The 20,330-nt window shown below is 42.1% G+C and overlaps 1 protein-coding gene across 4 annotated transcripts in view; it reads right to left on the bottom strand.

Moving 5' to 3' along the window:
* TUBGCP2 (tubulin gamma complex associated protein 2) overlaps positions 1-20,330 on the bottom strand; it is an 89,963-nt gene that overhangs the window by 49,593 nt on the left and 20,040 nt on the right. For all 4 annotated transcript variants that reach the window (XR_008445661.1, XM_054034580.1, XM_054034579.1 and 1 more), the window contains exons 6-9: positions 17,481-17,688; positions 10,951-11,150; positions 8,736-8,925; positions 1,638-1,783 (exon numbers count right to left, since the gene is read on the bottom strand). Coding sequence is in view for 3 of the 4 variants with exons in the window: in XM_054034580.1 (XP_053890555.1) it covers positions 1,638-1,783; positions 8,736-8,925; positions 10,951-11,150; positions 17,481-17,688 (744 nt within the window). In the remaining variant the exon portion in view is untranslated. The remainder of the gene's footprint in view (positions 1-1,637; positions 1,784-8,735; positions 8,926-10,950; positions 11,151-17,480; positions 17,689-20,330) is intronic.

Below are 20,330 nucleotides of genomic sequence, written 5' to 3'. Positions count from 1 at the left end.
GAAGGGACCTTGAAAGGTCATCGAGTCCAGCCCCCTGCTTTCACTAGCAGGACCAAGTACAATGCCTGTTCTCACTTTCAGGGGACATTGTAAACAAGCAGCGGGCAGCATTATCTCCTGCAAATATAAACAAATTTGTTTGTCTGAATGACTGGCTGAACAAGAAGTAGGACTCAGTGGACTTATAGGCTCTAAAGTTTTACATTGTTTTATTTTTTGAGTGCAGTTATTTTCTTGTACATAATTCTACATTTCTAAGTTCAACTTTCATGATACAGAGATTGTATTTGTTTTAGGTGAACTGAAAAATACTATTTCTTTTTTACAGTGAAGATATTTGTAATAAAAATAAATATAAAGTGAGCACTGTACACTTTGTATTCTGTACTGTAATTGAAATCAATACAGTTGAAAATGTAGAAAACATCCAAAAATATTTAAATAAATGGCATTCTATTATTGAGCGCAATTAATTGTGTGATTAATTTTTTTTAATTGCTTGACAGCCCTAATAGATTATCATCACCGTTTTACCTGACAAGGAAACTGAGGCACAGTGAAGGGAAATGACATACCCAAGAATAGAACTCAACACTCCCAGGTTCCAATCCTGTGTCTTAACCATTAGTTGATCCTTCTTCTCTGGAAGGAGTATGCCAAGGCATACTGTAGTCTTCCCATAATAAAAAAATGCTGATTAATAGCCCCAAATCATACACTGACAATGTGAAACAGAAAAGTTGATGTGATTACTAACTTTCATTATTGTGGCAAATTGCCGGCACTATTATGATGGGTCCTGAACTTTCTCCTCTTGTGGGGGGTTTCAGGGCGCTGTTTCTCGCCCCTGATCTGGGGTATCAACTGTCCCATTAGTGTCCCAGAGAAGGGGAGTGGAGAGGGAGGGGCCCGGGCCTGCCCTCTACTCCGGGTCCCAGCCCAGGGGCCCTAGGGATAGCGGCAGACCACTTGAACTAGCGATACTTTCCCCTGGGCCACTTTCCTCTTTGGCCCTCTAGCTTGTGGGGGCTTCCTGCCCTCTCTCCGCTTGGGCCAAGTTTCTCTCAACCCCTTGTCTCTGTGGAGTCTCTCTGCTCTGCACAAGCCGGGTTTTCCTTTACCTAGGGTCTTGGTCTTCTGGCCCGCCACAGCACTTCTCCAAACTGCTCTCCACTCCAACCCCAAACCACTCTGCTTCAATTCCTCCAAACCGCTCTCTGTTCCAACACCAAACCACTCTGCTTCAACTCCTTCAAACTGCTCTCTGCTCCAACACTAAACCACTCTGCTTCAACTCTTTTCTCCCTGTCGATTGAAACAGAGGGTTTTTATCAGGTGACTGGCTTCAGGTGCTCTAATTAATCTATAGCAACCTCTCTCCCCTCTACAGGGAATAAGGCTCTCATCATCCTGGAGCTTACATATCTCCCCTCGATCACTCTCCTGTTGCCCTCTGGCCATGCTGTATCACATTATGCACGTCTGTGCATCTCAAGTGCAATTTAAAATGTTAATGTCGTTTAGTGCAACTATGAGCTGAATAGTAGAAGAATTTACAGCAACCAATCACTTCCATCCTGTGTTGTCACTGTACATCTTAGACACTTCTATACATTCAGTCACAGTCACTTACTTACCTGTGCTAAGTATCTTGTCAGCCATTTTCTGTAGGAATGATGGAATTTGTTGCTGAACAACAGTATATCTTTGATCCCAATATTTGTCATTATAATCCTCTTGTATCTTCTCCTTCTGCAACTCGTGTTCTTCCACCATGAACTCACTGTGCAATTAAAGCAGGTTTTTTAGATACAACAACAAGTACAAACAAGATTACTATTTAACTTGACCTCAAACTAGTAATGTGATCCATCAGAAATGGGAATCCATAAGAATTCTGGCTCCTGGAATAATTCCTAATAAATGTTTCATGAGCACTGGTGTCTTGATGATTGGTATTCAGTTGTGGCAAAAGAAATGGCAATATGCTAAGTCTCAGTATTGACCTGTAGCCTTCACCACTGGGGAATGTAAATAAGTGAAGCCATATATAAAGCACCATTTGTAATTATGGAATTTTAGAAGACGTCTACCAGGGCTAAGCACAATTCAATTACAGTGGAATAAACTAAGAAATTAGCATAATTTTAGTGAAATATGTACATTCCCACCACAAGAAAACATGTTTCTCTCTTGAAAATAAAATATCTAAACAATCAATATGAACTATAATTTTTCTAGTATTCTAAAAATGTTATCCAATCATTAAACACACAATGAAAATATTCCATAATCTGTTAAATTACAAAAAATGCATCAATAAAAAACTTAATTCCACAAAAAACGGGATATTTCAGTTCCCAGAGTAACTGTAACTCAAACTGTTGATAACCTGTCCTGTTAAATAATCCTGTTAATGGATGTAGTGAGGTGGAGTGGCCTCCCTCCAAACTTGAGAGAAAGGGACCACTACACTCCCCATGGTGTGAAGAGACAAACCTGCCCCGCTCCCCTTGCCGGAAGTACCAGCGCGAGGCAGGACATATAAAGGGAGGGCACTGCAGCTCAGTTGAGCGGGAGACATGGAAGGAGGCAGATGTCTCCAGTCCACTGCAGAACTCTGGAGCTGAAACTGCACTGTGCAGCGCCCTGCCCCCAGAGGAGACCAACCCTGGACAGGCGTTGCCAGGACCCCAGGACTGGGGTAGGAAATAACCCAAGGAAACCAGATTTTGTCTGGTTTTGTCGCTGGAGCACGCGTCAGCAGGTTTTGGTGGGATCCCCAGTGACAGAACCATCTGCCACTGTTATGGCCCTGGGCTGAGACCTGGTAGAGTAGGGTGCGGCCTATTCACCCCTAGGCTAGAAGGCCTGTTCATTCTTTGTGGCTTGCCCCAGCCAGGAGACTGGGGGTCCAGACTGTATTTGCTGGCTGCCCTAGCCAGGAGGCTTAGGCAAAAGTCTGCTCCATGTTCTATCCCATCCAGAGGACCAGAGTCCAGACTGTATGTTTGCTGGTTGCCCTAGCCAGGAGGCTTAGGCTAAAGTCTGCCCCCTTTCTCTGCCCCAAGAGTCCTAGACTGTTGAGTGCTGTCTGCCTTAGTCCTGGGAGCATAAGCTTTCGTGGGTAAGAACCTCACTTCTTCAGATGCAAGTAATGGAAATCTCCAGAGGCAGGTATATATCAGTGTGGAGATAACGAGGTTAGTTCAATCAGGGAGGGTGAGGTGTTCTGCTAGCAGTTGAGGTGTGAACACCAAGGGAGGAGAAACTGTTTCTGTAGTTGGATAGCCATTCACAGTCTTTGTTTAATCCTAATCTGATGGTGTCAAATTTGCAAATGAACTGGAGCTCAGCAGTTTCTCTTTGGAGTCTGGTCCTGAAGTTTTTTTGCTGTAAAATGGCTACCTTTACATCTGCTATTGTGTGGCCAGGGAGGTTGAAGTGTTCTCCTACAGGTTTTTGTATATTGCCATTCCTGATATCTGACTTGTGTCCATTTATCCTCTTGCGTAGTGACTGTCCAGTCTGGCCAATGTACATAGCAGAGGGGCATTGCTGGCATATGATGGCATATATAACATTGGTGGACGTGCAGGTGAATGAGCCGGTGATGTTGTAGCTGATCTGGTTAGGTCCAGTGATGGTGTTGCTGGTGTAGATATGTGGGCAGAGTTGGCATCGAGGTTTGTTGCATGGGTTGGTTCCTGAGTTAGAGTTGTTATGGTGCGGTGCGTGGTTGCTGGTGAGAATATGCTTAAGGTTGGCAGGTTGTCTGTGGGCGAGGACTGGCCTGCCTCCCAAGGTCTGTGAAAGTGAGGGATCATTGTCCAGGATGGGTTGTAGATCACTGATGATGCGTTGGAGAGGTTTAAGCTGAGGACTGTAGGTGATGGCCAGTGGAGTTCTGTTGGTTTCTCTTCTGGGCCTGACTTGTAGCAGGAGGCTTCTGGGTACACGTCTGGCTCTGTTAATTTGTTTCTTTATTTCCTTGTGTGGGTATCGTAGTTTTGAGAATGCTTGGTGAAGATCTTGTAGGTGTTGGTCTCTGTCTGAGGGGTTGGAGCAGATGCGATTGTACCTCAGTGCTTGGCTGTAGACGATGGATCGTGTGGTGTGACCGGGGTGGAAGCTGGAGGCATGAAGGTAGGCGTAGCGGTAGGTGGGTTTTCGGTATAGGGTGGTGTTAATGTGGCCATCGCTTATTTGTACAGTGGTGTCCAGGAAGTGGACCTCCCGTGTAGATTGGTCCAAGGACCTCCCGTGTAGATTGGTCCAACCTCAGCCTGGACCAATCTACACGGGAGGTCCACTTCCTGGACACCACCATACAAATAAGCGATGGCCACATTAACACCACCCTATACCGAAAACCCACCTACCGCTACGCCTACCTTCATGCCTCCAGCTTCCACCCCGGTCACACCACACGATCCATCGTCTACAGCCAAGCACTGAGGTACAATCGCATCTGCTCCAACCCCTCAGACAGAGACCAACACCTACAAGATCTTCACCAAGCATTCTCAAAACTACGATACCCACACAAGGAAATAAAGAAACAAATTAACAGAGCCAGACGTGTACCCAGAAGCCTCCTGCTACAAGACAGGCCCAGAAGAGAAACCAACAGAACTCCACTGGCCATCACCTACAGTCCTCAGCTTAAACCTCTCCAACGCATCATCAGTGATCTACAACCCATCCTGGACAATGATCCCTCACTTTCACAGACCTTGGGAGGCAGGCCAGTCCTCGCCCACAGACAACCTGCCAACCTTAAGCATATTCTCACCAGCAACCACGCACCGCACCATAACAACTCTAACTCAGGAACCAACCCATGCAACAAACCTCGATGCCAACTCTGCCCACATATCTACACCAGCAACACCATCACTGGACCTAACCAGATCAGCTACAACATCACCGGCTCATTCACCTGCACGTCCACCAATGTTATATATGCCATCATATGCCAGCAATGCCCCTCTGCTATGTACATTGGCCAAACTGGACAGTCACTACGCAAGAGGATAAATGGACACAAGTCAGATATCAGGAATGGCAATATACAAAAACCTGTAGGAGAACACTTCAACCTCCCTGGCCACACAATAGCAGATGTAAAGGTAGCCATTTTACAGCAAAAAAACTTCAGGACCAGACTCCAAAGAGAAACTGCTGAGCTCCAGTTCATTTGCAAATTTGACACCATCAGATTAGGATTAAACAAAGACTGTGAATGGCTATCCAACTACAGAAACAGTTTCTCCTCCCTTGGTGTTCACACCTCAACTGCTAGCAGAACACCTCACCCTCCCTGATTGAACTAACCTCGTTATCTCCACACTGATATATACCTGCCTCTGGAGATTTCCATTACTTGCATCTGAAGAAGTGAGGTTCTTACCCACGAAAGCTTATGCTCCCAGTACTTCTGTTAGTCTCAAAGGTGCCACAGGACCCTCTGTTGATTTTTACAGATTCAGACTAACACGGCTACCCCTCTGATACTTGCCTTAGTCCGGAGACTTAGGCTAAAGACTGCTCCCTGTTCTGCCCTGCCCAGAGGATAGGAGTTTCCCTTATAGACTGTTAATGCTGTCTGCTTCAGCAAGGAGGCTGTGGGCTCTGCCTGCCTAGAGGCCCAGAGCCCTAGACTCTTGATTGGTGTCAGCCCTAGCCAGAAGATTCTGGGCCAAAGACTGCTTACTGCTCTACTTTGCCCCTCCCAAAGGGGCTAGAGCTCCAGACTGTTAATGATTGTGTCCCCCATTAGGAGGCTATGAGCTACAGACTGGTTGCAGCTCAGCCCCACCAGCGGGGCCTGAGCCCAACTGCTGCTGCAGTGAGGCAGAGTGGCCTCCCTCCCTGCTTGAGAGCGAGGGAGCACTAAAACTGACTATAGCTAATGCTACACAAACTGAGCAGAAATAAGGTGGTTTTCAATCTGACCTGAGTGTGTGTAAAATCTTAACTATAACTATACGTTAATAGTTTTTTGCAATAGTTAATTTCCTTGAATTTTAAAAACAAAAAAAAGAGACAAAGAAGGTTCCAGTGCATTTGACTATATGGCCACAGACTAAAAGCATGTGCATTTAAACATGTGATCTAACAACCCCACATTCCAGTCAAAGTTTGCTGAGTCTAGGGCCGTGCATCCCTGTGAAAACTAGGGACTGACAGAACAGGGGACTCAGCAGGAAGTCTCCCTGACCAGCTGGGCCACCTATTTTTATAGTTTGGTTTTTTTTAAACATAGCCCTGGAGAGTACAAAAGCACATTTAATTACCACATTTTCAAATATGGCAGGATGATGAAAAGGAAGGCTAGCTGACAGGAAGCTGAAGCAGTCATGGTTAAGATGATCCAAAGCTCAAACGGTCTGTCATAATCAGTTTACACTGCATTTTGTGTGCAGAGTTCCACAGACATGAATTCATATAATCGGTATTGTTCAAAATGAGATGACAGCAGCATGCAGTATGACATTTTAAAATATTTTTAGTTTTATTAAATTATCACTTTAGTTATTGCTAAATGAAATTCCTTAACCTATGTCTAAGCCACCAATCCTCAGGAAGAATGTTATCTATACTACAGCTAGAATCATACAACTGGGTCAGTGTTTACTTATAGCAACAAGGTCCAGTACAACCAAACAGCAGCATTCTTCTGGCATAATCATGTTGGCTTGACAACATCTACCACGATGTACAATAACTCTTGCATCAGTGCATTCTAAGGAAAAAAATAAGCAGCTGTCCTTCTGCCGCAAACACTCATGTCAGGGACAGAGGACTGCAAGTATTTTACACCATGGATTTTGGGATGTTCTTCAGTACAGACACCTGGGATGTAGGAAGATTGACTAGCCTGGTTACACAGACCTGAGAAGTGAGGTTTTTACCCACGAAAGCTTATGCCCAAATAAATCTGTTCGTCTTTAAGGTGCCACCAGACTCCTTGTTGTTTTTGTAGATACAGACTAACACGGCTACCCCCTGATACCAGATAGGTGTGTGATGGAATACTCCCATGTATTCACATCCTACATACTACCGTAATAATCATTGTGCAAGGTATGCCTTGTAAGGTATCATTTGAAAACTCAAAATTGGCTGGTCAGTATAGTATTGATAAAATATGTGTGGCAACATTGTATATGAAGTTATCATACAGAGGAATCTTTTATTAACGTATGTTCCAAACCCAACAGCCCTGTCCTGAAGAGTCTGGTCAGTAGTCTTGTTGGAAGCATGTGGTGAGATATTTTGCTTGAATCTGATACAGTTTGTTAAGTTAGGCCCTAGAAAGCGTCCTATTTTTATCAAAAACATTTCTGACTTTTATGCCGCATTACTTGTATTCACTTAAAATCTCTCTCTTTGTGGTTAATAAACATGTTTTATTGTTTTGTCTAATCCAGCGTGTCTGGGTAACTCTATTTAGGATAATAGGCTAGTGTATATTATTCCTTTCAGGAATAAGGGGCTTAATATATTTGGACTATCCAGGAGAGGGCTGGGCAGTACAGAATACACATTTCTGGGGGGAAATCCGGAACTGGGAGTGTGTTGGAGTCACCCTGCAGTATAACCAAGGCTGGTGAAAGCCAGGCTGTGACTGACAGGCTGCAGTTACACAAACACATCTGGGAGTGATGTGCATGCTGGTGGCATTTGGTGAGCAGTCCAGGTTGGAGGCTACAGCAGCAAGGTATTGCACAGCACCCCAGGTCACAGGGCAAGGTGACACAGCTCCCGACTGGTCTGGATTGTACTTTGGTATGTCACAAGTTGGTTCCATCTCCAGTGCAGGTTGTCACAAATTGTGTTACAGCTTTGTTATTGAGCAGTACTGGTACCACTCACAGTGAGGAACCATGTTTTAACCATGGCAAGAGAAGTAAACCTTGTGTGGAGTCAGATATTGTATAGCATGGCTACAAATTTACCAAATCTCTACAGTATAGATTGGCCTTCAAATTAAAAGCCAAGCCATTGAAGAAAATTCTGGTTTGAGTTATACAAGGATGAAAAGTAAATCTAAAAAGTGTGCATTCTGGAAAATGCCATTTCCCCATATTACGATAAAATCCCTTTATGCCATTTTTAAGTTATCAAACTTTGTAAAAAGAAAAGAAATTCTGTTGGACTGTGAACAAGCATGATCTGCACTGGTTTCTTACTGCTTTCCATGTGGAACATGAGGCATTGGTTTCCATTTATAAAGCCCTACATGGCTTGGGACCAGTGCAGTTGAAAGAAGCCCCTCTCCCTGTGACATACCTCCACAGCTGCGGTCAGGGGAGGCACTTAAGCTGGACTTCCCTCAAGAAAAAAAAAGAAGAAACTGAGCACTGTTGGCAGGACATTCTTCCCAAGAGCTCCTGACTTTGGAATCTGCTTCTCCATCCCTGGAAATGGCTTGAATCTGATTACCTATATTCCCAGGTTTTGGGGAATGCAGGGCTGCCCTGAGGGCACATCGGGGAGAGGACTGGACTTCATTTTCAGGGTTTCTTCCTCACACCCCCAGGATCGGGGGCAAAGACAGGCTACTAGTTTTATTCTTCGTTGTACAATTGTGTTTTTAATATATGTAAAATTGGCACTTTATTTTGGTGCTACCATCATTTACTCAAAAGCAAATCAATATTACAGTGTACTAGAAAATGTAAAACTAAAAATCAGGATTTATTAATTTTGTTTCAATGTTTCTGTACCTGTATGGATCATTGATGATGCCTCTATAGATCCACTTCTCCAGAATTTCAAAATAAGGCACGCTGGCTGCCTTGGTTAAGTATAGACACAGCTCTTGTGCTTGGCTGTCTCCTGTATAGTTGAAAGTCCTGTCGTGAAGTAAGCTAAGGGTTGACCCTCCCATACACTCACCTTTATCCACAGAAGTGGCTATAATTAAAAAAAGGAAAAACTCTTAAGGCAAAAGGCATTTAATTTAAATCTACACATTTACAGAATGAGTCATTTTGTTAAAGGCTATCAAGGCTCAAAGTAACAGACTGAGAATTCTGAAACACGGGCTTAACTATTGGCAATTCACACAAACATCTGGTTACGGAAAGAGTTATCAGCTAATTAGTTGGCTAGATTTCAGCATAAGAATTGTGGTTTATTAACTCAGCTGCTACATAAAATGCAGCATGCTCCTCACTTTTGAAGTGCACACGTGCTATTATTTAGCGGATTCTCAGCACCCATTCTGCTATGCAGTCAACATTTAAAGGTGACCTGAAAACATTTTTTTAATAAAACAAGAACAGATGTTAAAAAATCCTCCAAGTCACCAGGGTTAAAGTCAAGCACATGCACAAATGTTTGCAGGATCAGGGTCCAAAAAGCTCCCTAGACCCAGGGGACACAGGAACAGGTCCATTCTCCAGATGGGTAATTGAGGAATCCTAACGTATGTCTACGTTGCAGCTCAGAGTGAGCCTCCTAGCCTGGGAAGACAAGACTCATACTAGCTCAAGCTAGTGTACTAAAAATAGCAGTGTGGACGTTGTGCCTCAAGCAGCAGCTCGGGCTTTCAAGTCCACCTGACTATTTGGGACTGAGCTCAGGTAGCTAGCCTGAGTCTCCACTAGAGCCACAACATCCACATTGTTATTTTTAGCACGCTAGCTCAAGTCAAGCTACATCGTCTGTCTACCTGGGCTGAGAGACTCACTCCTAGCATGAGTGCAGACGTACCTAAAGTGACTTGCTAAAGGTTACATAGGACATTAGTGACACAGCTGGGAAGAGAAGCCTGGTCTCTAAGGGTACATCTACACAGGAAGTGGCAGGAAGTCTGAGCCCAGGTTGACAGACTTGGGCGTGCGGGGCTCACGCTCCCACACTAAAATAGGTATGTAGATGTTGCGGCTCAGGCTCTGAAGCCTCGGGGAATGGGGGGTGCTTCAGAACCCAAGCTCCAACTTGAGCCGCAATGTCTACGTAGCTATTTTTAGTGCGTAGCACAAGCCTGAGCCTGTCAACCTGGGCTCAGACTTGCTGCCGCTCACTATGTAGATGTATCCACTGGTGGTAGATGTTTAATTTTCTCCACTAACACACACAGTTCTCATGCAAATTGCTTCAACCTCTGAATTCAGTTAGGATAACAGTAAAATTTGGGTAAAGGGGATGCTTTGCTAAAGCAATGGGGCAAGTGCAAAGTACTACTAGCCATAACTGAGAGGAATTTGTTGAATTCCATGGGAGACAAAGTATGTGGTCATGCCAAGGAAATACACTCCCAAACTTGGCACAGCATTCTGCAGTTATGCCAGAATGGCTTTCTTCTTCAAAAGTACTATACTAAAGCAATACTGTACTTGGGGCAAATGAATGGATTAGTATTACAGTGTGGGGCAGGAGATGAGAACTGCAGGACACCTGCATGTTTCAGAGCAAGGGGAACCTTAACTTAGCTTGTTAGCTATAGCATTCCAGGAAAGGGAAATTTAAGGAAGTGGTACTTGTAAGACAGTTCATCTGGTCTCCCTGAAGCAGTACACACCCTCCCCTTCACTTCAAAATTCAGAGAATCTTTAAAGAACAGATTTTTATTTTGATCAAAAACCTCCGGTTAGGCTACAGAGGGGTTTTAAGGTCCCATCAAACTGAAGAGGACTGATTCAACCTTAACTATGATTGCCACTAACAAACAGTGTTATGGAGGCACATTAATGTCAGTAACAAATCAGTAAACCTGTTAATACAGCACTAATTAAACCATTGCTACTTGGTCCTCTTCTGGAATCTCATAACAGTTTTGATAATTAAAATCCTCTTTAGAGTTCACTTTGAACACTGTACAGAAGCAGATTACTGCATGTAATGTGGGCATCATTTATAGTTCTATGCAGCTTTTGGAACCTTGTGACAAAGGCATGAAAAATTTAACAATCATTAGAAAGTATGGACACCTACCAAGTGAAGCAAGAATCTCCATGGTCCTCATTGTGGGCTGGATATAAAACCACAGTTTCTGTAGGGACAAAAGCCCTTGTCTCTGAAGATGCTCCAGCTGGGTGATAAGAATCATGTATTCTTTGATAAGGGTCCTCATTGCTGCTGCCAAAGCATGATTTACCTGTCCGTACTCGAACGAAGATTTTTCCTCAATGAACCTGCAAAAAAGCGTACCAAAAACTGTTTGTCAAGGCAGTGTTTATATTTTCAGGAGCTGTATTTACATGTCATTGTAGAAGCATGAAGGGCAGAGTGCAACCTAGTTAGAAGCTGCACTGTCATCTTGAAATCTATGCAGTTTTTAAAAAAATAAATATAAAGTAGCTTTAAGGGCTATACTTGCCTTGACTCCCTCGTCAATTTTTGTTGTTTAACCATCACATTTTTCTATTTTTAAAAGCATTCCCTCCCCCTGGTGCTGTGTGAAATGTAGGGTAATAAGCTATTGCTGACTTCATATGTGCTTCTGATTCTAGCCACTGGGGGACTTTAACAACAACATTTTTTATTAAAGTAGCACTCAAGGGCAAACATAGATGAAGAACATTCCTTGCTCCAGGGAGCTTACAAAAAATACACACAGATGAAATCAGGGAATAACATATATGCAAATAAGCATGGTGCTGATCAGCACACATTAGTTAGTTACGGGCTTCACGTTGGGTTTTTAATCTGGGAACACAGGTCAGGGGAGAGGAATGGCAGGTATGGGGGAGTTAGCGAGAGTAGGAACAGGAAGGAAAGAACAGGCAGTCCCAGCTCACTACCTGCCTAGTCATGGTCACAGCAGGGCTCAGCAACTAACTGCTAGGTGGTAAGGGATGGGCAAGTTGGCAAAGTGAAAGTGAGCTTGACATTGCAGTAAACTAAGAAAGCAACTCCGTAGGATGGAGTTAAATTGTCAAGGGCCTTAAAGGTGAAGGTAAAGCCAGTGGAAGGACAGAGAAGGGAGTGATGTGATCAATAACAAGCCAGGAAGATGATCTGAGCAGCAGCAATGTGAATGGACTAAAGAAAGGCAAGGTTGCAGTGAAGAGGTGATTACTGTAGGACCTGGCTGAGATTTTTAGCTGTGTAGACAGAAAGAGAATACTGAATCTTCGAAATATTACATAGGAAGAAGTAGCAAAAATTAGACATGGTCTGGGTTTTTATACAAGTTTTTTCCAAATTAATTAGTATCCCACTAGAATCAGTCATCATAGCAGATTTTAGCGAGGTGTTGGACTCTTTTTTTGGACAAGTCAAGCTGGCCCAAGCATACATAGTCACATGCTAGAAGCATTATAAAAGATCACATGTAAAAAATAGGGTGAAAAGATGTCTAGAGGTTGGAAAACCCTACAATGAAGGATTTTATTTTTTTTCTCCTCTCCACATTCCACATATTCACAAGTAGATTTCTTCCTGATTTCTACAAATTTGATGGACTCAGTGCTTCATAACGAAATCAAGTCTATCACGATCTCTGATCATGCACCAGCAATACTACAATTTCCCCCTCCCAAGACAAACTGGATTTGTAAAGGATGGAGACTGAACTCCTCTCTTTTGAAAGATAAACATTCTTATTACTCTGTCACAGAAGAAATTGGGTTTTTCTTCAAAACAAATGATATGCCAGAGATATCCTGATCTACCCTATAGGATGAACTTTTATTAGGGGAAGGATCATTTCATACTCAGTGGTTAGAAAGAGGGCTTACCAGGCTCAGCTCCTGGAATTAACCAAACAATTTAAATGTCTACATTTAGAATGTGCAAACTACCCCTCCCAAGGAATCTTAAAAAATTAATCTTCAGTATGAAGTAAATAGATCGACTTCAGCACAAGCCAAATTCGCTCTTTTTATACTCAAACACACTGGGAGTTGGGAAAAAGAGGATAAAATTATTGCATGAAGATTAAAAGTGAGAGGCCAAACATCCCGAATAGTATTCCTCAAATCAGAACAAGGATAGGTTATTACTAATTAAAAAGAGCTCAATAATCAATTTTTGAAATTCTACCAGTTCAATAATTTTTTATGATAGTAATTCACCACCTGACCCAAAAGAGACGAATAAAGTTGTTCAAACTCAACCTCCCACAAATCTCAGAAGAGCAACATGCAAGACTGGCATCTCCCTTGCAATCCGAGGAAATAATCAAGTTCATAACAGAAATAAGCCTGAGCAAGACTTTCCCCACCAGGAGGATGCTTACTGATAGAATTCTATCAAAGTCTCAAAGAAATTCTGGTTCCTAAGCTATTATACATTTCCAAAAATGCCTTAAATAAAGATATGTTATGTCCTACTATGAGGAAAGCCCTAACTATTGTACTATTTAAACTGGGTAAGAATGTGCGAAAGTGTAATAACTATAGACCCATCTCTTTAATCAATAATGATATAAAATACTTTCAAAAATACTGTCTGAGAGGCTTGAAAAAGTAATGAGTGATAGGGTTCATCCCAATCAAGTGAGATTTATTTAAAAAAAAAGAAGCATGATTCAGATCACACACAGGTGATTAATGTTATTGCATTCCACCAACGTTCTAGAAATTCCCATGCAATCATTTAATCATCTTGACACACAGAAAGTCTTTGACAGAGTGAAAAGGCAATATCAGTTTCTTACCCTAGATAAATTTGGGTGGGGAAATTCTTTATTTCATGGATAAAACTGTTATATTATCATTTCAACTCTCACATCTTAAAAAATAGCACAATATCCCTCCTTTGATTTTTTGGGGGGAATTAACCAGGGATGCCTGCTCTCCCCTCTCCTGTTCAATCTAGCATTAGAACCACTTGCAATATTATATTAGGGAACACAGGTATTTAAGGGATCAAATCAGGGACTCAGGAGACAAAATCCTTCCATATGCACGCATCATCTTATTTATTAAAGATCTGGATCAATCTATTCCAGATATCCTACATACAATAGATAACGGACAAATTCTCTGACTTACAAGACACATTGGGATAAGTCAGAAGCAATGATGATCTCATTGGATCTATTTGGAAGTAGCTCTCCTGTAGGGACATTTAGATGGCAACAGAGACTTCAGAGATCATGGCATCCTGTTCCCAAAGGAAATTAAGAACATAGGCAAGGTTAACCTAGCCTCAACTATGCAATTAGCAACAATTTAAATCGATGACAGGCACTACCTCTCTTCCTTTGGGAAAAATAAACAATTAAAATGAATACCTTTTCCAGGATCCTTTTTATTCTGAATTCCCTCCCTATCTATATTCCTCCCTTTTATTTTACCAAAATTAACAACATGTTCAGTCCTTCTTGTGAGGTGCCGGTAACAAACCCAGATTCTCCTTACAAAGATTACAGCTCCCTGCCAAAAGAGGTGGGTTTAGATTTTCCAACTTCAAACTTTATCATCAGGGAATAATTCTTAGCCAAGCTGCACAGCAGCTCATTCCCTCCTGCTGTAGAGCCCCAGATCAGCTCCAGCTGGAAGAAGAATTGATTACTCCTTTACCCCTTTCCAATGTGCTGCACTTGGATTACTATCGATTCCCTAAAGAACAATTACCATTATTGTGGCAGTCAGAAATACTTGGCATACGTCTACTAAATTTAAAAATCACCCTTTTCTACATAGCAAGGCCTCTATCTGGGGTAACTTGAAACTCTCTCTAGCAGGCAACCCCATCATGTGGCCAGACTGCATTAGGAAAGGGATTTTGACTATCAGTCAATTTATTGAAAATTGTACCTTCCTCTCCTTTACAATATTAAAAAAGATGTTCAATCTACAGACCAAGGAGGAGTGGGAATGTATCTAACTTAAAAATGCCATCTCCTATCTGTTTGGTTCCAATGCCTGAGCTACCCCGACCCACCTGAACTGCTTTCATTTCTCCAATTATTATCCAGATTGCCAAGAGCTATGGTAACACTATATACAAACTTGGACGGCAAATTTGACTTAAACACAGATTCCCTAAAAAAGAAATGGGAGGAGGAACTAGGCCAATTATTCTCTGCTAACCAACAGAAACATATTTTAGCCAGTGCTCTGAGCTGTTCCTTGGACCTCCGTTTATGATTAATCCATCAGAAAATCATAAGGAACATGCATCAGACCCCTCTCCGACCGTTCAAAACAGGTGCCGCTAAGTCAGACAAACGTTGACACTGTGATTCAGCAGGTGCTAACTTCACCCCTATGCTCTGCGAATGCTCCTATACCTGTAGGTTTTGAGCAGAACTTAACTGCAGAGTTAATTTTTTCCTATAAAATAAAATTGTCTTACAAGCTAAACATATCATTTTAAACCTAATGGATGTTAACTGGAAGCTGAATAAATCTGAAAAATTTTGGCTAAGCAGACCACTAATAATTGCTAAAATTACTACAAAAATGGAAATACAAAAAGTGACCAACAATTGAAGACTGGCACATAGATTTCATAGGCTTGACACTCTTTCCGTGATGGCCAAGAAAAATTCTCAGAGACATGGGATGCTTTCCTGGAAGTATCTGAATGATCCTATTAAATGCTTCCTTCCTGCTCTCTACCCACTGCCTTTCCCTGCCCCCCCTACCTACACCTCCCTTGCTTCTATTTTTTATCTTAATAATTTTTCTTTAATTAGTTGGATATTTATAAACAAATTTTGTTTATACAAAATACAAATTACTGATTTATATTTTAACCTTTCCTATTTTATTTATTTATTGATAAAATTAAATATATCAAATATAGCTATAAGAAGTTTATGTATAGTTTGTCATGGTTTTTTTTTTCTGTATATATATTTAAAACACTAATAAGTTAACAGAAAAAGAAACATGGTCTGGATGTGAGTCTAGAGAGAGGGTGGAGACTGTTACTAGCCTGAGTGACAGGAGTACGGTGATGTGGTCCACAGTGATAGAGAGGTGGGAGGTTTGGAGCGGGGTTCAGCTTTGGCCATGCTGAGTTTAAGTTGTTGGCTGGACACCCTGGAGGAGATGTTCAGACAGACAGGCAGAGATGCAACTTTGGATGGAGGGAGTGGAGTCTGAGTGGAAAGGTAGATTAGAGAGTCATCAGTGTAAATATGGTAGGCATCCGGATAAGATTACCCAGCAATAGGATAAAAAAAGAGAATAGGATGGATCCAAGGCTGAAGTCCTGTGGGATACCTATTGAAAGTGTGCACGGGTAGGGGAAGATGAAAGGGAGGCATTGGAGCAAATTATTAGAGAGGTAAGAGAACCACAAAAAGACAGTCACAAAAGCCAAAGGAGGACAAGACTTCAAGAGGAAGAGCATGGTTGATAGTGTCAAAGGCAGAAGTCTGGAGTACAGGACCTGAGATCTGGCCAGAAGAGTTAATCTGAGGCTCTGGCGAGAACAATTTTTGGGAGCATAGAGGGTGGGAGCTACATGGAGCAGCCCTAGGAAGAAGATGGAGGAAAAGAACTCCAGAGAGCAAGTAGTGAGGGCATGACTGAGGAGTTTGGAAAGGAAAGGAGATGAGAGATTGGTTAATACTTAGAAAGGAGCTCACTTCACCTTCAAAGAACTATCATTAATACTTATAGGAAAGGTTTGGCCCTGACACGGGCCATTATCACCATTGTTTTTCTGATCGGGTGATCCTTTAAGGACGTTCAGTTGCTGATTTGATTACATTTGTTGTGCTTTGGCACGTAACAGGGGAGACTGCATGAAAATTGTCATCTCCTCCCCCAGAAGTTCCAGGATTCTGTCTTCCCCATAGGCAGTGGACTGCACATAACCAACTTCAGACAACATACAGGTGTGGATATCTCCTCCACAAATGGGAAAAAAAAAAAAATCACCAAATTGTGTTGCCTGGTTTGTACCTCATCACAATCACATCACAGACAACTGTCCCATTCACACTTACAGTGGTGACACAAAGGGATCCACCTAGCTACTGCAGAAGCATTAGAAGGGTTTTCAAATCTCAAGATTCAGCTATAATCTCAGCCCATGGCTTTTTAAATGCCATATGAAAGAAGAATACTTATAGGAGATGTATAAGTAAAGTGGAGTAAACCATTTACTTCACTAGTATGCGCTGAGTGCTCCCAGTGAGCAGTCACTCCAACCTCACTAGCCACAGTTCAGAGATGCATTCAGCATGCAAACACCACAAACTGCTCTTCCTGCCCCCATTTAAGACCCCAAAAGTCCTGAACCACACAAACAGCTGTGATGCTAGGATATCACAACTACTGCTCCACTCTGCTGAAGCTAAGGTGCTGACCCAATAGAGACTCAGGTAGGGGCTGGCTTGTAAGCCAGCCGCACAACTTTGAGGAGGTTTTTTATTTTATTTTATGTCCCAATGGGTATAAATTAAACTAAGGTGGTTTCTAAACCAGGCAGCATACTTGCAAATAAAACATTGCATAAAACATCACAAACTGAGATTCTGTAATTCAATTCTGGGTGTCAGATAAAACCAGACAGACACATCCTGACATGGGAACAACAAAGGCCACATCGGATACCTGGTCACAGTGGAGTAACTCGCAGCTACAGGAAGAATCCTGGTCACTAGCTCTTTGACTGACATGTCCAAATTGGGATCCACTAAGAAAGCTCGGTTCTGCCTGCCTATGAGAGGCTGTGCTGTGATGTATCTTCCATCCACTCCAATCAAGACATACAGCAAGTCTTCCACAATTGTGGACTCTTGAGAAGCTAAGGGTAAGGTACCTATTTGAAAACAGAGGACAAAAAGTACAAAATCTGAACACACGACAGAACTATTCTCAGCCCTTTTTCATTCCTCCGTGGCTTTTTGATTGGTATGCTCAGGCTGGATTAAGACAGTGAAACATGGAGAGGAGGTGCTGTTAAAAGGGACAGCATGCATCATTCTCCTCAATGGCAATGCTGTCTTCCCACCTTTTAGTACAAGCAGAGTGAAACTAGGCCTTGTAGTAAGGATAAACCAAAGCAATCTTCAGGGAAGATGGACTACAGTGCACCGAGACTTTTTAAGTGAAAATTGCAGAGTTTTGATCTAGTACTTGGACCTCAACAGAAAATATTATGACTCAAGGAGAAGATGACTAAGTTACCTCATCTTTGTGTGTGTAAGGGATGGAAAATAATTCATCTGTGGTAAAATCCATAAAATGTCCACCTAGATTTCTAAACCAGAGAACAGAATCCTTTACTTTGTTTGTGTGCCAAAATATAAGTTATACAGATATACATACATACCCAACGTATATGACCATGATAGCTATGGAACAAATTACATTCACTTTGCACCTCTGATCTTCCCAACTGTACTCTGCTCACTAATCTAATTGTACTGGAACTGGGGAAGTACCATTCTTGTCAGGAGTTTTCCTAGAGTTGAAATTTTTCAGTAAAAATAAATGAAGGTTACTTACTTGTAACTGGAGTTCTTCAAGATGACTGAATATTCACACTTATAGACTCTGCACTGCCTGAGGGCACCCAATGGTAGAACTGTCTCCCACTCCAGGCAGTGCCTATTGGAGCACCTGTGTACCACCCCCTCCTACTCCTTCTCTGGGTGTCTCTGAACATTCCGAGGGTGAGGCTATAAAAGGGAAGGCTGCTCCCTCTACCACCTCAGTTCCTTCCGCTGCCAACCCAGAAGACCTGGATAGGGAAAGTGTGACTATGCAGAGTAAACGCAAAGAAATCTGATTACAAATAAGTAACCTTCATTTCTTTTTAGAGTGGCTCTACATATTCCTATTTACAGGTAGATTGACAAGTGGTGCTGAAAAACCCTGAAGACGAGAACAGAGTCCTAATTAAATCATCATCGAACCATAGAAATGTAGGACTGGAAAGGACCTTGAGAGATCATCTAGTCCAGACCCCTGTGGTAAGGCAGGACCAAATAAACCGGGACCACCCAACAGTTGTTTGTCCAACTTGTTCTTAAAAACCTCCAATGATGTGGATTCCACAACCTCCCTCAGTAATAACGATTGAACCACCTCTCTGCCAAATTTGGCATCTGCTCTAGACACTAGATCCAGTGCCTAATGTTTAGTGAATGTGTATACTGACTTCCAAGTAGCAGCTTTACAAATCTCTCTGATAGGAACACATTTAAAACAAGCAAAAGATGCAGCTACAGCTCTAATAGAATGAGACCGCAAAGCAGGCAGCTCAGGAATTTCCATAACTCTCAACACTGAGCAATGCATTGTTTAACCCATCGGGAAGTAGTCTGAGCAGATGCAGCATGACTCATGATTCTTAGTATAATAAACAGTCTAGATGACTTCCTAAAACTCTTAATGCCATCTGAGTAGTATGCAAGAGCTCACCTAGCACCGAAAGTATGTAAGGCAGACACTCCTTTAACAACATGAGGTTTTGGAAAGAAAACTGGTAAATTAATTGTCCAATTGATATGAAACTCAGACAATATTTTTGATAAAAACCTGGGATCAGGTGTAGGAACCACCTCATCTTTGTCAAAATTCATAAATGGCAGGTTAGCAATCAGGCCATGCAATGCACTCACCCTTCTGGCTGATGTAATAGCAGTAACGAAGACTGCTTTAATAGATTAATAAAACAAAAGAACAATACACAAAGCATTCAAGTAACGATCAAAACATGGTAAAATGAAACAACAGCCAGATGAACTTTTAAAGACAAATTAGACAATCTTTCAGACGCTAAGTACATTAAATATTGTAAAATACAGGGTATGGAAGCTGTCACTAGAAAGTCAAATTTATCCCTCAACTAAGCAACAAATCTGGTCCATTTTAACAGGTAACACTATCTTGTAGACAGCCTTCTAGAACTAAGCAGAACATTTTGTACCAACGAAGAACATGATGGCTCAAGACTAGTCAAGTCCAATAGCCTAACCTGTCAGATGAAGCAACTGTAGATTTGAACAAAGAATCCTGTCTTGTTATTGTGACAAGATATTTCGAGACAGAAACTCATGTTTTATCTGTCTGACAGCTGATGCAGATCCATGTATCACTGCTGTTTTGGCCAAGCTGGGGCAATCAATATAATTTTTGCTGTCCTGACAAATCTTCACCACTTTCTAAATTAAAATGGAAAGGAGTGAAAGCATACAGAAGGCCTGTGATCCAGGGAGGCCTTGGTGCCAACTGGCAGCAGGAATAAGAGGTGCATAGGGGTTTACAGGAAACCCCTAGATCTGATGTTTACATAATAGTATGCCAAAGGGTGGCATGTGAGGTCTCTACCAACAGCCAGTAATGCACTGGTCATCCTAATCGCTGCAAGATATATGTACAGATATTTAAGGAGCTGTTTTCAGTATAGATACACTATGTTCTTAAGGTATGTGAATTAAGACAGGTCGCCATAGA

The sequence above is a fragment of the Malaclemys terrapin genome, chromosome 7 (genome assembly GCF_027887155.1).
Source record: "Malaclemys terrapin pileata isolate rMalTer1 chromosome 7, rMalTer1.hap1, whole genome shotgun sequence".
In the NCBI taxonomy this organism is placed as follows: domain Eukaryota; kingdom Metazoa; phylum Chordata; order Testudines; family Emydidae; genus Malaclemys; species Malaclemys terrapin.
The sequence above is the reverse complement of the archived record's forward strand: the minus strand, read 5'-3'. Positions and strand labels throughout refer to the sequence as shown.